At 38.6% G+C, this 16,824-nt stretch overlaps 1 protein-coding gene across 2 annotated transcripts; it reads left to right on the top strand.

The window, feature by feature from the left end:
• The first annotated feature begins 1,292 nt into the window (after positions 1-1,292).
• Positions 1,293-15,375, top strand: stam2 (signal transducing adaptor molecule (SH3 domain and ITAM motif) 2). 2 transcript variants are annotated; one of them, XM_082508219.1, is made up of 14 exons: positions 1,293-1,453; positions 3,462-3,546; positions 3,699-3,774; positions 4,198-4,293; positions 4,479-4,625; positions 7,070-7,136; positions 7,383-7,581; positions 8,446-8,540; positions 8,657-8,739; positions 8,826-8,913; positions 9,033-9,087; positions 9,215-9,362; positions 11,196-11,374; positions 13,079-15,375. In XM_082508219.1, the coding sequence occupies exons 1-14, from the start codon at positions 1,414-1,416 to the stop codon at positions 13,269-13,271; spliced, it is 1,551 nt and encodes a 516-aa protein (XP_082364345.1). In that variant the 5' UTR covers positions 1,293-1,413; the 3' UTR covers positions 13,272-15,375. The 2 variants fall into 2 exon arrangements, with proteins under 2 accessions (XP_082364345.1, XP_082364344.1); XM_082508218.1 differs by having other exon boundaries at positions 13,076-15,375.
• Positions 15,376-16,824: the final 1,449 nt, after the last annotated feature.

Below are 16,824 nucleotides of genomic sequence, written 5' to 3'. Positions count from 1 at the left end.
ATAGAGTTGGGCCAGCTTTTAAGAACCGGGGAAACTAATTTGCTTTAAAAATGGCAAGTAATTTTCTCACAAACAACCAAGCAATTGATTGTGAAACTGATAGTGGACAAATCTACAAACAAGCCCAACAATGATTTTTGCTTATTGCGCTTGGCAAACACCACAAATACACACTAACAGATCCACAGCCAAAATATATCATCAAATTCAAGTTAGTTCCTCAATTCTCTATTCCTCCTGTTTGACCTGTTGCCCCCACTAATAATAGGTCATTCAAAACACAGATCACCAGACTCATGAGCAGATTCTTCCCCAAGGTCATTTGGACTCTAAATCAACATACAAAATCAACATAGCTCTTGTGTAACTTTCAAAATCGTTCTTGTCAAATTTGTCATTTTGAAATACATTTTTCATTACACTACTACAATACCAAGTTTTTATTTAATTTTAACTTTGTATATACCAGCTTTGTATATACACCTATGCTTTTTACATATATTTACTCTTTGTAATATTTAGCTATTTTTTTTAATTAGTTGTGTAAAAAAATACTCCACCAACCACTTAATGCATTTTACCGTTTTCAGTAACAATAAACTATTTTTTTATTACATTCTTTTATATTGTGTTCTATTCCATTCTTAAGAGGTTAAACTGACCTGAACTACATCTAGATAGACACCTGTGCTTATGCTTTAGGGAACCATACTCTACAATAAAACGGCTCTTATGATGGCTTCTGCACTTTTAAAGAATTCTATGTCACTGTCATTGAAACTGAAGAGTCACAATTGACTGTACAAGAAGATGATTTTGGTTTTTGATGCTAGTGAAATCTGCATTAAAAAGAAATGCCTGAAGGTAATGCCCAGTTAATAACGTTTCACCATAGTGACTCTTAAAAATACCAGTTTCCCCTTTTTGCTAAGGACCACTGCACTGTTGAATTTTTAAATAAATATGAGGACCCGTGTAGAAAAATTGTGGTGATATATAATAATTTATTTACCTAAAAGCTAATACTTTGTGGATGTATCATTGGGGCAACAATGCTGAGCCCACATCCATTATTACCCCACTAGATGCCAGTGTTTCTCTTTAACCATAAAAAAGGTGTCACCCTTAATTGCTTAAGTATATGTAATGCCACAGCGCTATATTTCCACTAAGTAAAAATGTAAAAAAAAAAAAAACACAATTAAAGGAAAAGGTGCTACAGACTCAGTTGCTTAGTATTTTTATTTCTTATTTTTATTTTTTGTAAACAGGCATTATTGGAGACAGCCAAATTTCCGGAAGAGCAACTGGTGAGAGTTAGATGGACGAGGAAGCGATATTTGTTTAGGTTTAGCTTGAAGAACGCACGTACTTTTTTTCATCACAAAGTCTGCCTCTTTATAAATAGTTAACATGCCTTTATTTTCCCAAAATCCATTTGACCAAGATGTTGGTAAGTGAATTGTTGTCTCTTTGGCCCTTTGAGTGTGTCACAGCCAGAAGCTAACGATAGGGCCAGTCACACTAGAGGCTAATGCTAGCTTAGCTCGAGTTGTTTATTCGCTAGCGCTACGTGATAAGTTACTTTAGGGCTGCCAATTTTTGTTACAACACCATATACCAGTCCTGCTAGCCTTTGCTAGTTTGTACCTGACATATCGATGTGTTGTCGACCTCTTTTATTAAGTTTCCAGTTCATTTGTTAGTATCAGCGATTGCTTTGTAAGAAAAAAAACTTGGTGATTCATATAAACTCACAGGATAACCGCCATTACAAGATCAGCTGATCCCAAATCAACTCAAAATACGTTTATGGTTCTATTTTTATCTACTTTATCACACAAATACCATTCGTTTAAATCTCCTTTATCTTTTTTCTGTTTTCGTTGAAGCGTATACTTTGTTGATGCTCGAAAACAGTGAAATCCCCATTGCGGTTCACTTGACGTCTCACTTGGGAGGATTTGGTGTTTTCCTTTGTTTTATGTAGAAACTAAATGAGGTTTACATTTTGGTGTATTGGTTAGACAAAAAAAGAAGTGGATTGAAGATGTGTCCGTGGGCTGCAATTGTTAGTGATGCCTGTTTTCAGTATTTGGAGTTGATACGTCATTGGATAGTTAAATGTGAAAATAATATAGTAATGAGTCATTAATGATTACAGTTGTTGAAACCTTTTTTCTCTCCGGCTGATGATTAATTAGAAAATCTTGGTCAAGACTAATTAATCAATCACTCTCTGGCCTTTCGGGTTTGGTTGTTATCTGTCTGTATTCAGATGGGTGTAAAATTAAAGGAAAACTCTGAATGTTTCACCCCAGCATGGCGATAATCCTGCTGATTTAACATATTGTGGCAGTCTTCTGCTGGCATTGTTTGGGTCAGCATGTCCCTTTAGCGAGAACTGTCAGTGAAAACAAATGTAAGTTGTTCGCAATAATCGCTGATGTCCTATGACCTTCCTGTTCTGATGAATAGTCTCTTCCCACATGACAAACGGGTTATCTATAAGGTATATGAGTTAAATAATATGGACTTCACACTCGTGAGGTCCTAACCCAGTTGAACATTTATGGAAGATTTTGGACCAGTGTGTTAAACCTCACTTTCTACCACCATTTTTTAAACATAAAATAAGGGGATATGTATGTTATTTATTTATTTATTTTTAAAGGGTGTTGTTTTCCTGTAGTTGAGGTCTAGAGTCTTGGAAAATCCATGCCAAGCCTTTCTAATGACCCAGCACCTTTCTAAGACATTTTATATCGTGTTTCCCTTTAATTTGTCAGCTATCCTATGTGTTTTCCTAGGCTTATCCTATGTAAATTTTCATAGACACTTCCTGGCTGAACAGCTTTATCTGACTGTGCAACACTATAGTCCTTGTATGACCATACAATAGAGCACTATTGCACTAGAGAGTCATGGGAGTGACACTATGAGTCGGAAACGTCATACAAGTAATTTGCTACCAGCATATTATGAAACAGTGGCAGGTCACTTTGCATGTCAGAACACCACTTAACATCAATATAGTTTATGTTGTGATTTTTCTTTTAACTCAGAAGATAATGCAGTTCAGTTGTTAATGAGGCTTTTCTTTTAGCTTGTCAGCTGCTGAACGGGTCACAGTTTAAAGTACTTAAATATTTACATGGGATTTCTAAGTGTCTTGTCACAATAGGCCGTTAGGAACAGTAGGAACAGGTTGCACAATAAAAACAGCAACATGTAGTTGGCTTATAGAACTCTTCCACTCTCATTTTGAGTTCGATAGGTGACAGTATAACATAAATTAGATGTACAATGTGCCAGTTAAGGGCTTGCGGCTCATTTTTATATTACACCATGCATTTGGCATGTCTTCCCACATTTTCTTTGGAGATAAGCAGCCACAATGCCATTGGAGTTATTTTCTCACTGGAGCATATGCACTAAATCCGCATTTTACATATTTCCAGAGAAGGCAACCAATGAAAACAACACAACAGATGACTGGGCACTTATCATGGACATCTGTGATAAGATTGGAACAACAGCCAATGGGTAAGCTTGAAAGAGCCATCTTCCGTTGAATATTAATGGCACATTTTGATTTGAGCAGCCCAGTGGCCCCAGATACTTAATTTGAAAGTGTTTCATACTTGACGACATCAGCAGTACCCCCAATCCACAGGCTGTGTTCCCTTCTGTTGCAGACCAAAGGACAGCTTAAGATCCATTATGAAGAGAGTCAACCACAAAGTGCCTCATGTGGCGATGCAGGCTCTTAATGTAAGTTTGTTGCTTTACTATTTAATTTATTGTATAAAAATGCCATTACAAATAACTGCAAATGTTTAATAAATCAATAGATTGGGTCAAACACCTCTCTAGTTTTGGGGTTAGAAGTACAGTTTACTGGCATTTGGGCTGCAAACCCATTTCCTTTAAAAGGATACAGGAAAGTAGACCCTTTCCACGCCAGTATTATTTAAATGAAATGAGGACTGTGAGACCTGTTTGTCTGAGTCATTGTGAGCTAATACTGTCACATGACCTGCTCTATTCTTAGATTTCTGTCTTTAAATTACTGAGATAATTTCAGACTGTTGTCATCAAATCCCACCTCTAAACTCACCTGCTGTTAAAATGTACTGTAAATAATGAGTGGCTGTCTTTTTACTGCGATACTTATTTCACTGTCTTGGCTTGCAGTTGCTGGGTGCTTGTGTATCAAACTGTGGCAAAATATTCCACCTGGAAATCTGCTCAAGGGAGTTTTCCAGTGAAGTGAAGAGCATTCTTAACAAGGTATGAAAACTTACCTGGTTTGCGTTTCTTTTTTTTTTTTCTTCCTTTTTTGGGGTGGAATCTTATCCAGAGAATTTCTTGTCCATGTAGTCCTTCAAACTCAGAGGAACTTTAAGTTTAATGTTACAGTTAAAATCTTAACCAATGCCAGACTCCATAGCTGTTTGTTTTCATGTCTTCTTTAGGCACACCCTAAGGTATGTGAAAAGCTAAAGGCTCTGATGGTTGAGTGGGCAGAGGACTTTCAGAAAGATCCACAGTTGAGCCTGATTGGGGCCACCATCAAGTCTCTGAAAGAGGAGGGTGTCAGCTTCCCATCCCCATCCTCACAGGTATATTGACATGATGATTCTGAGAAATGTAACAAAGTCATTTAGAAGTCTTATACAGTCTTTACTTTGCAGCAGCTGCAACTGAGTTTTTATTTTATAATTCTTTGTCATACTTGATGCCAGTATAACAGATAAACAAAGTGTAAGTATACTGTATTTGCAGCATAAATAAAGGCCTCTTTTTATAAAGTATCAGATTTTACATAAGCTGATGTTCTGTTAAACAATATTTCACATCACAATATAAACATTTTACATTGTGTTTTATAGTGACCACACAATCTACCTTCTTTTTTCTACTTGGAAATAGTTTCTTCTTTTAAGCTAGTAATATACATCCCACATCCAGTAGGGTTCACTAGCGTGCTGAGGCTGGAATTGTAGCCATGATTTGACCTCAGGCTAGTGTAGTGATTGTGAAGGTTCAGGCTGGGTGGAGTTTGTCTGTTTTGGAGAGTGTATATATGAGAGGAGCTTAGAGTGGAATTTCCTCTTCACATATTTCACATAATTCTTTGGAGGTTTATGTCATAGAGTCTGACTTGGTAATGGTAAGAGCTGCTTTCTAGTTTCTGTTCTGCTGCTTAATGTGTGTGTGTTTTTTGTTACGCAACAAATCTGTATGTGCCACAGATAAAACTGGACTTTGACATCAGTTTCTCATAAAGCATCTGACATACTTGAAGACTTTAACGCTAATAAAGCTGCCACTGAGGGGATAACTATTGTAGCCTTCAGTAGAAATGTAAATGTGCAACACATCCTTTTCCGCACAATAAACAACTCAGAGCATTAAATAATAAACAACGAATGGCAGTGATGTGAGTTAGGGCTGCGCTGATTTAAGTATTTCGAATAATTTGATGAAAAAAAATTCTCGACACACATTCTTTGCTTCGATGGTTGGTTTAAGGCACGGCTCTGTGGCGCACCATTGTTACAATGGAAACGCCATAAGACTACAAGCAGACCTGCAATACAAACTTTTTTAAGGAGCAGCGTGTGAATAAAAAGTTTGATATTAAGCGCACGCACACTGATAACACAACAGCAGCAGTGATGATGAAGCTGGTGCAGTTTAATGTGGAGCCAGAGTCTGTTTACACACTGCGACGAGCACATGCAGTTGAACTGTTAACTTAGTCTGAAACATGTTTAAATTATACAGCTTGCTGAGCAGCCGTCCCATTTTACAGGGGTGAGTCTAAAGGGGGACATGAGGTGTACTAGACCATGTTTATTATTTATTAAGATTTTCATACAATTTTTGAGATTTGAAATTGAAATGATGTAAAATACTGGGTTTTTTTTGGGGGGGGGGGGGGGGTTGCGTTAATATTTAAAAAAAAAAAAAAATTACATCTTTTTTTCCAAGCCTATAAAAATATACATGGCCCAGTAAAACTCTGAGCCACTGATCTGAGGGTTGTTAGGTTGGACAGTGAATTATTGTTAATATTAATTAACGTCTACACCATCATAACGTCTTGTTTTCAGGAGCTCAAAAACTGTGCAACAAAGCAGAGGGCAAACATCAGAATGCTGATATGCTCACTTCTCTTCATAGAAGCCACCACATTCTCCTCTAAAGTTTGCAGTGAATGAGAGTTTGTGTCTGTAAAGACACAAACTCTCATTCACTGCAAACGTAAACAAGCAGAAACACATGTACACAAACTCATAAAGCCTTTGAGGAAGACAGAGTAAAGGTAAATGTTATGGCTTTGACTCTACTTGAGATTTAGAGATATCTTTGCATTTAGGAAAATGTTTTCTTTAAAAAATAAAATTGAGTATGACACGTAAATACAAAGGGTTTGTTTGTTTGTTTTTTGTTGTTCATCATGGATGAAACATACTGAAGTAGTTGATAGCTGCAGCCCTAATATCAGTAGTCTAAAATCCCTTCGATTTTATTTGCTTTCTCATCCTGGCTTTGTTATCACTGGCTGTGCTCCATTTGGCTCTGATGATGGTGCGCTGCATTTCCTTTTTCGGGATAGGCTGGCAAATGTGCCTCAGTGGAGAGCAGGTGGCTCATGTGGCAGCAGGTATGACATTTAATCTCTGTCAGCTAAGGGGAAAAAAGCAGCAGGCAGCGTGACTCAAGCTGTGGCAGCGTTTACCTGTTTATTTATTTACTTATTGTCAGTTTGGATTTGGCCGCACAAACTCAAGCTGTAATGAACCGGTTTTCATTTTTCCCGTTTCTATTGTTTAGCTTCTGGACATAAAATAATTAACGAGACTGCTCCTGGGAGTATTTGTGTCTAAAGGCTAGAGACACATTTCTGAACAATATGTGATACCCAGCATGAACTCCAGGTGGCACCGTGTTTTTAAAAACATTTTGGTTTTTCATTTAAAGTCTTTGTGCTTCATTCTCCCTCAGGTGCACTTATTCTGCACTCTGATCTGACCTTGTCTTTCTATACTGACCACAGGGTTCCAGCACAAAGGCCAACCCATCAACTGCAAGCAAACCAGTGGATGATGACGATCTTGCCAAAGGTAAAGTTAGTGTATTCCATTCATTTTTTTAAATCCAAAAGCTCTACACAGATTTCATAGAAAGTAATCTGATAAAAATACATGTGAAAACCTTTAAATTGATTCTCCGTGGCTGAAAATGTGATTGGAGCACCTGCCTTAGAGCCATTTGCATTTTGAAAATTAAATGAATCTGGAATGTGTGCCAAGTCTGTCTGTGCTAAATACCCTTTCTTCATTTCCACTTCTCTTGTTTATTTTCTTCAGCTATCGAGCTGTCCTTACAGGAGCAGAAGCAGCAGGCAGAGACACGCCCCATGACCATGACCTCTGACCCTCCAAACTATACTAATGGCGGTGGGGGGCAGGAGGCTCGGAAGGTGCGTGCGCTGTACGACTTTGAAGCAGCTGAAGACAACGAGCTGACCTTCAAAGCTGGAGAACTTATCCTAGTGTTGGATGACAGGTAATATTTTATAACACTTCCTGTCATGAATCAGCTCTGCTATATCCTCCCAACCAATAGATAGCACCGTTTTACCGACATTGAATGAAGATCTGGATGTGCAAAAATGAGTTTACTGCAGATGAGTTGTTTACGTAGCTAAAACTGAAAATGTTCATTATCCAGAGAAGGGGACAGGTCTGTCAGGTTAGAGGGCGCATTCAGCCATTAGCTTTGATCTATACTTTACCACTGAAAGTCCCAGAGTATGCACGACCTTTAAGATCAGACAGTCATGTTGCTATATCTTCATGGATGTTGAATATAAATACCATCCCTGCCTTGTAATTTCAGTAATAACCCAAAAATTGATGTAATGTCTAAATAAAATATAAAAATAATATATAAATGAAATGATCTGATGTCAAAAACTAACCTTTGATAAGTTATTATGACATGGCGGTAACCACTCCTCCATGCTCATTAACTGTTTTGAAACAGAAATTTAATCAGTCGGGTTCAAAGTACATGCAGTGCAATAGTAACATCTGTCAGTGATAATAATGTTACAAGGTTTGTTTGCCTGTTGGAGATTCATCCAGAAGTGTGAATATTTTTAATATGAGATATTATTTTTAGGACTTAAATGATCTGTAAATTCTGTTCTGCAAGTAAAACTAGGCAAACGTCAAAATACTTTTTCATACCAAGAGCTCTGAAAACTCACCATAACCGCCTTTTCTGGAGCTGCCAAAGACCACATCAGGGCGAGAATTTTTAGACTTCTTGTTGTAATGGTTCTGACTGGTATGAAGCTTAGCCAGACGCTAAGTATGGCTTTCTCTCAGCTGCTCTTTGACTTTGGTTTTATGTTTCCGTTTACAGTGATCCAAACTGGTGGAAAGGAGAGAACCACAGAGGAGTTGGGCTTTTCCCCTCCAACTTTGTCACAACCAATCTGAATGCAGAGCCAGAGCCAGGTTGGTAGCTCCTTAAGGACAGACTCTTGTTTGTACCTCCTGTTGAGCATATTGATTTTATTTCTAATCAAATTATTTCTAGAGCTGCTAATGTAATTGAACTTTTTCTTTCATAGTTACTTATGTTGATAACCCGGCGACTCCAGAAGAGACAAGCCTGGAAACCAAAATAGAGCCTGAGCCCGTCTTCATTGACGAGGTAGCACATTTCCTCAGCGATTCTTCATTTGCAAATCCATCTCTCAGTTATTTTACCAACACGTATCCGCTCACGTCTTTCTGCAGACAAAGATGGACCGAACGCTGGCACTGCTGCAGAATACAGATCCTGCAGATTCCACTCCTGACTCCCTAGAGCTGATCCAGCTGGAGGGTAAAAACTTTAATGCCACTCTAAATCTAGTCAAACTGTCGCTGTCAGCTGCAGTCAGTGTGAGCCGTGCTTTTGCTTTCTAACCTCATTTCTCCTTTTCTCTCCGTGGATGTAAACAGGTGCATGTGCACAGATGAACCCACTGATTGATGAGAAGCTGCAGGAGATTGACAGGTAATGTGTTAATTATATAACATTTCTCTATTATTAATCAGATTGATCATAATCACGATATGCATAGCAAATGCAAAAGGTTCTTCATCCAGTACTTGGGACTAATGTTTGTTTGTGTGTGTTGCAGGAATCACTCAGAGTTATCAGAGTTGAATGTGAAGGTTTTGGAGGCACTGGAGCTTTACAACAAGCTCATGAATGAGGCTCCATACTACTCGGCCTACTCCAAGATGCAGTCACAGTATCCTCCAGCCAGCTCTGCTGTGGGCATGCAGGTCAGAATAGTCTTACGTGGCTCTGATTGCTAAGAGTGACTCTCAGTCGTAAATGACGTCGAAGCTGAAACCTTGTATACATCCGTGATGTTTAGATAGCAAGCCGAATAGAAAAAATAAACAATGGCTGTTGGCAAAATATTGTTTGTGTATGTAAACATATGGAGAATCAGCAGGACGCAGAGCTCAATCATACATGTTTTAAGGATGTCTCTAACATGTCTCATTCACACATGTTTTGCCTCTAAACTAGTTACTAATCTTAGACTAGTCCTGATGGCTTGATATTCAGTCAGCATTTTTTTTTTTTTCTTCCCTGGAGAGCGTCACAGGCCGCCGGAGCTTTCTCAGCAGATGCTGTTTTCTTGGTGGTGATTAATGTCACAGTCTTTCCCTGGAGATTTAGAAAACTGTCCACTTCGCATAGCAGGCAAACACCAGAGCTCCTTGCAACTTATTATTTTCCTTTTTCCAACTGTCAGGATTTTATTGCACCTGCAGTAACGGGGACTTGGTTAAAAACAAAAATTTAAAATGACAAAAAATTCTGAAACTGTTAATAATTTAAAACGAGTGTTTTATCAGCATCATTTCTGTATGCTGAATAAAGACTGAACACAGCAGGTCTTCTGTCTGAAGATTATGTAAACTCAACTCTGTTTTCCAATATTATTTAATTTGTAATTGTATAACTGTTTTTTATATTATTGGTATTTGTTCTTTGAATATCTCTGTTGGTGCACGTTTCTCTAGAGGCTGGCTATTTGTGTAACATAGCTCACCAAATCTCATTATTTGGGGCAGCTGCTGGTGACCTGCTACTGACTGAGGATGTTTGTAGCATCTCAGACAATGAAGGTTGTAGTTTCTGGATGTAGCAGTCTCCAACTAGAGCTTAAAGGGTGGTGAAACTAAAAATAGCTTCATTATATGTCTTGAATAAATTCAAAAGATAAGGAAATTGTCATCATAGAGATTTGGATTATACAATTCTTGCGCAGTTCTCTTCATTTGTAATTTGTTTGCATTAATTTCAAGTAGCTTATACAGATTTCTAGGTACAGATGTCCCATAATCACACTGCTATAGGTTTTGGTTGGAGCAAAAACAACACAGCATCAGTTTATATAACATGAAGGATTTTCTTTTTCTTTTGGGGGGGTGGTTAGTGGTCTGAAAGATCTAAATGACTACAAGTTGACTTAAACAGGGCTAGTCGAGGACTAACTCATGCCAATTTTTCAGCTGTCTGTTTAAACAAAATGCAACCAGAGCAATAGGAATGTGTTACAAGACTGCTTTATACCCATCACACTAACACTACTAACTCTACAGTAAGCATATTGCGAGAACTAGCTGTTTATTTAAAAAAATAAGCTACCCATATTAACCACGTGTTATACTAAATAGGCAAAGGGAGAACTGTTAGCACTGTGACAGTCAGGAGGTGGCCAGTTCAAATGAGTTACCAACACAAGATAAAACTGGAAAATCTAATTTACATGTAGATATGAATGCATTGTGAGCAACCCTTCTCCTAATTTACCTTCCTCATGTCTGGTGGCTTAGATTTGGATGTTACAATTTATAAACTGTTAAATATTCACTAATAAATACTACAAACCGCAGTATCGTAGCGTGCCGGCAGCTGCAGCATAGGTGTAGTAACAGGTCAGTATAAACGCCAAAACAAACCAAGCAGCACCTGCTGGGAGTGGTCAACCAGTTTTTCTGGCTCTGTTCTATATTTACTGGGAAATAAGTTCACTGCCAAACTGTTACATCCTTTCAGTGCATTCACTTATCAGCACGCTCCTCTCCTGCTCTTCTCAGGGCTACCTTGGACCAGCGGCACCCCCTTATCTTCCCCCATCCATGCCTCAGATCCCCTCTGCACAGCCCTACAATCTGCCCAGCGACCAGCCTGGACCTCTACACTCACTACCGCCAAATGTCTCAGCTCCACCCAACACCTTACCCAACAGCCAAACTGCTCAGCCGCCCTACATGAGGTAAGAATAACACCTCCACCCTTTTAACAAGGACGTTGAAAGTCAGATTTTTAATCACTTGATGTGTCTCCAAATCACCAAAAACATTTTAATTTGTACATCATAATGAACAGTGTAATTGTCACTGACATAGCCGTCACATCACAAGGGAAAATAACAAAAACTTGTGATACGCTTTTCTTCTCTCATAAATATACAGTGGTGTGAAGAAGCGTTTGCCCTCTTCCTGATTTCCTTTCTCTTGTATGTTTGTCACACTTAAATGTTTCAGATCATCAAACAAATTTACATTTAAACAAAGATAACATAAGTAAACACAATGGAGTTTCTAAATGATGGTGTTTATTATTAAGGGGGAAAAAAACAAAGTTATGATGACCCTGTGTGAAAAAGTGATTGCCCCCTAATCCTAATAACGGGTTGGGCCACCATTAGCGGTTTTACAGCCCCATGGCGAAATTTTAGCCCATTCATCTTTGCGGAATTGTTGTAATTCAGCATGAACCACGTTTTTGAGGTCATGCCACAGCATCTCAATCAGATTCAGGTGAGGACTTAAATCCTGACCTAAATCCAAGTCTTCATTTTGTTTTCGTAATCCATGCAGAGGTGGGCTTGCTGGTTTGTTTTGGGTCATTGTCCTGCTGCAGAACCCAAGTGAGCTTCAGCCTGAGATCACAAACAGATGGCTGAACATTCTCTTCAGGGTGTTTTCTAGTCTTCCAGGTCCTGAGGCACTAAACAGCCCCAGACCATGACACTACCACCTCCATATTTTACTGTATGATGTTCCTTTTCTGAAATGCTGTATTACTTTCACGCCAGATGTAACGGGACACACACCTTCCAAAAAGTTCATCTTTTGTCTCGCCAGTCAACGGAGTATTTTATTAGAAGTCTTTGGGGATCATCAAAATCCCCAAGTCTTTATCTTTTCTGTCAAACCTGAGACGAGCCTTTAGGTTCCTTTGGCTCAGCAGTGGTTTGCAGGCCATTTTTGCCCAGTCTCTTTATTATGGTGGAGTCATGAACTTGCAGGCATGCAGTTCTTTGGATGTTGTTCAGGGGTCTGCTGTGATCTCTTGGCTGAGTCGTCACTGCGCTCTTGGGGTAATTTTGGTCAGCCGGTACCTCCTGGGAAGTTTCACCGCTGTTCCATGTTTTCGCAATTTGTGGATAATGACTCTCACTGTGGTTTGCTGGAGTCCCACAGCTTTAGAAATGTCTCTGTAACCTTTTGTAGACTGAGATTATGTTGTTCTTATTGGATCGTGGCATGATGTCTAGCTTTTGAGGATCTTTTGGTCTACTCCGCTTTGATCGGGCAGGTCCTATTTAAGTGATTTCTTCATTGAGGAAAGGTGTAGCAGCAATCAGGCCTGGGTGTTCATAAACACTTTAATTTAGAAACTGCATTTTGTGTTTACTTGTGTTATCTTTATCTAATATTTAAATTTGTTTGATGATCTGAAACATTTAAGTGTGACAAATACACACAAAAAAAAACCCAGGAAATCAGGAAGAGGAAAAACACTTTTTCACACCAATGTGTTACTATGGAAACACTCTTTTAGAAAACCGAATTTGATCACTACTAACAAAATCATATTACCTACCAATCATATTTCTCTAGAGGATGTATTGAAATGATAGATTCATGAATTTGTTGACCTAAATGTCACTTGTGGATTTATTTCACAGCAGTGGTTTGAACGCTCCGTACATGAGCCAAGCCACAGGAGCTCCTTACCCACCTCAGGCAGGCATGACCATGGATATGTCAGCCTACCACAACTCCAGCATGCCTCCTGTGTCCTATCCTGTAGCAGCTCCCCCTCACCAGGCTCCTCAGCAGCAGCAGCAGCAGGCAGCATATTATCAGCAGCCTCTTCTGTAAAACTAACACAGGGCAGACCTGAGAAGATGCACCCTTCAGATATTTCAGTTGCTAGTTGTGTGTTCATTTGGTTTACCTAGCACGCATGTGTGTGTCAGGTTATTGCTTTAGGAAAATTCCTTTGGCTTTTTGTTTTTGTTTTTTGTTTTGTTTAGTTTTTTTGTGCCTGTCAAGCCGAACAGGACACCCCCTGGAAAGCTGAAATAACTGATGCGTGTATGTAACGCAGGTCTGCTATGCATCCAAGTCAAAACTCGGCTACTGTATGTGAGGCTTAACACGGCACCGAGAGTTTTCTTAGTCTCCTCGTTTATCATGGGTGACTCAAAGCAATGCTGGTTTTCTCAAACAACATCAGTCGGCACGAAGAAGAGTTGGTTTTGCTGTACAGGACCATGCAACAAGCAGTCATTGTCTAATTTGTTTAGGAAATTAGCATATTACAAATAATACATCAACACCATGCTGTTTCGGATTTGAACTGCGAGTCTTCTTATTGGTTAAAGAGGATTAGTCCACACTAGCCTAGATGAGATAAAATGTTATTTTCTTCTTTGTGTATGATCTGTTCACACAACCTTGTCTGCAGACGCAGCATTTTGGCAGCCCTTAAAGCCTAATACATCGACGGTGCGATAACGTGCTCAAGTTGGAATAAAATCGAGTAAAGTATTCCTTGTAGCTCTGAGAGTGAAATGCAAGCAGCGTCCAAGTCTTGTGCACAAGTGTGGCTATCAAAATCTCTTTCCTGAGAGGGATCGCTGAGAAAGCCAGCAAAAAAATTAAACAGCCTGCAAGCATGTAGAGTAAATGTGAATAAAAACACAATCATATGTTGTAATGTAGGCAAGGAAAATGGAACAGTTACTGGTTTGTTTGTTTTTCTTGTTTAAGTCTGCAAGTGGATTCATATGAAGGTATGAGCCGTTTATCCTGATCATCATCTTGATTGCAACACTCAGCTGATGTAGTTTATTCATCTGCAAAGACTGAATTCGTGAGTTCCAGCTCAGGTGCTCTCTTCAGCACAAACATGTGCAGGTACTTAAAAGGCCAGATCTCCCATTTCACTGTTCTCATCACCAGCCACCAACGCTGTAGCTGATCAGTGTCTCTAACAGAATTTAGAAGTGCAAACTCTATTTCTCAATTGTCAGATATGTTAACATTGTAAATAATTCAGAAATGACGTTCCCATAGACTCTTTGCCTTGTGCATTCTATGATTACATTTGACATATTTAATTATGTGTATGTGTGTGTGCACATTTGTTTTTTTTCTCCATGTTTGTGTGTGTTTGAATACTTTCCCAAAAAGAGGTTCGTTGTCAATGTAAAGTGACACTGATTTTCAAAGGTTTGGGTGAATGGATAATAGATAAACGTCTGAATGGGTTTGGTAGTCTGGTAAAATGCTGCATCTCTTCATGGTTCTAACATCATTCTGTCTCTTCTATGTTTTATGCAAATCCACAGCACATTCTTTAATGTGTATGTACTAAAACGTCATAATTGTCATCAGCATTGCCTGTACTTTGATATATATATATATATATATATATGTGTGGAGACATGAAAAAAGTGGGTAATTATTTTTACTGGGCTTCTGCTTTTACTTTTATTTTCTTGGCAAAATGTAAACGACAACATTTTTTTTTTTTTTTTAAATACACAAAAAAATCTTTAGTCAAACTGAAGAAATAGATGTTTTTCCCTCCACTTAAATTAAGAGCTCTCATACAGTCTTTTGGGCTGCTGCAGTAACTCCACACTTCTAACTTTAGCCAGAACTCAATTTCTGTTAAGCACCTCTAATGTTAAAGGCAGTGTATATTAGATGTAAAATATCTGGATTTGTCAGTGACTTTGGCATTGCACCTTAGCTTTGTAAACATTTTATTTTACCACTGAATGCCTTGTTCTTCTGTAGAAATCAAACACAACGTTGGGAAGCGACTTCTGTCTCTGAATCCTCTGGACGTGTATAATTGTTTATATTTGAAATATCCCAGGAAACGTTGTGTCATCCAGGATTTTAAAACTGCTTTTGTAACAGAGCAAACTGTATAATATTCTTCAATAAATATACTTTGAAATAAGAGAAACGGCGTGTGTGGAAGTTGATTTTGTTCTTTTAGCGCCGATTCCTCTGAAGCTGTTGAAGTAATTACATTTGTACAATTAAGAGAAGGGTGATTAAAATAGAAACTGTCCACCTACAGTAATTAGCCTCTGCTATTCCCTGCACACATCCTCATCTGCATGACACGTACAATCCAATAATATGCTCTACCCAGAAGACATGATTTATTAATTGCACTTGGCCTTTTTATAGCTTCTTTTTTTCTTTCTATTGGATACACTGGAGGTTATGTGAATGCTAGAGATGGTTATGGGTAGCAAAGTGCAGGTAAAACTGTTCTTCAGTTGCAAAGTCAGATTCTTGCCTGCTCTTCCAGGATACGTGGGAGTGTGAATAAATGTTTTCGAGATTGTCTGAAAACAGCACAGCTGGTGCCTTGGTCTGCTGAGGATGGTTGAGAAGATTCCCTCATCTGTTGTTTGTCCTCGTGAGATATTTTTGAGTTGAAAATTGGCCTGTTTTTAAGTGAAGAATGCGGCACGAAACTGGTGGAAAGTGATTACGTAGGGCTGCAAATGTGTTTATTGGAATATTTTAGTTTAGCATATAATTTTACCTGTTTACAGTTACCACTTCTCATGAAAACATTTGGAGAAAACACACTTGAATATTCATGACTGAGTCATTCTAGCAGTGTGCCATAATAAACGGTAAATAAGAATAAATAATAAGTAGGACCGTGGTCGATCTTTATGGAGGTTACTGTGGTTTTATATACCTTATGAGGGTGCTCTATCAGTACTTTACTGCAGCCACCTTCATTTTGTTGCTTGTCTGTGGGTCAGATAGATCACAAAAATGACCATTTGTAAAACGCAAGCTTCTGAAAAGTTGATAAAGAACCTGGCATCAAAGTATGGACCAATCTGAGAAATCAGAGTGAAATTAAATCTGTAGAGCAGTGGTGTGAAACATAAGGCCTAGGGACCAGGATCGGTCAGCAAAGATTCAAATCCGGCCCACTGAACAGCTTTGAAATAATGTGAAGGAGGGCATAGATTTTGGACTTGCAAGAGAGTCTGAACAGTAATTTACGGCCAGGGGCGGATCTTGAGAAATTTTCTTAGGGTGGCATGAGGGTGGCAAAGAAATCAAATGGGGTGGCTAAATCGGAACCCCCCCCCCCAAAAAAAAAAAAAAACCCCACTCATGCAGGTGGTTACATATGGTTAAAATGATTCAAATGCAGTAAGTATACAAGTTTTTCATATAAATAAAGTCTATAACTTAATTATTGGCTGTTGCCCACATAATTACACACTTTAGTTACATAAAACATGTGAGTTTTGACCTTATGTACTGTATAGCCTGTATGATAAATAAATATGTAGCCAATAAGTATAAAATCCAGAAAGATCCCACAACATGAGGTGCTTCATTTACAAACACAAGTCTAACTTAAGTTTCACTG

This window comes from Aulonocara stuartgranti (genome assembly GCF_965226115.1).
Source record: "Aulonocara stuartgranti genome assembly, chromosome: 16".
NCBI classification, from domain to species: domain Eukaryota; kingdom Metazoa; phylum Chordata; class Actinopteri; order Cichliformes; family Cichlidae; genus Aulonocara; species Aulonocara stuartgranti.
The sequence above is the reverse complement of the archived record's forward strand: the minus strand, read 5'-3'. Positions and strand labels throughout refer to the sequence as shown.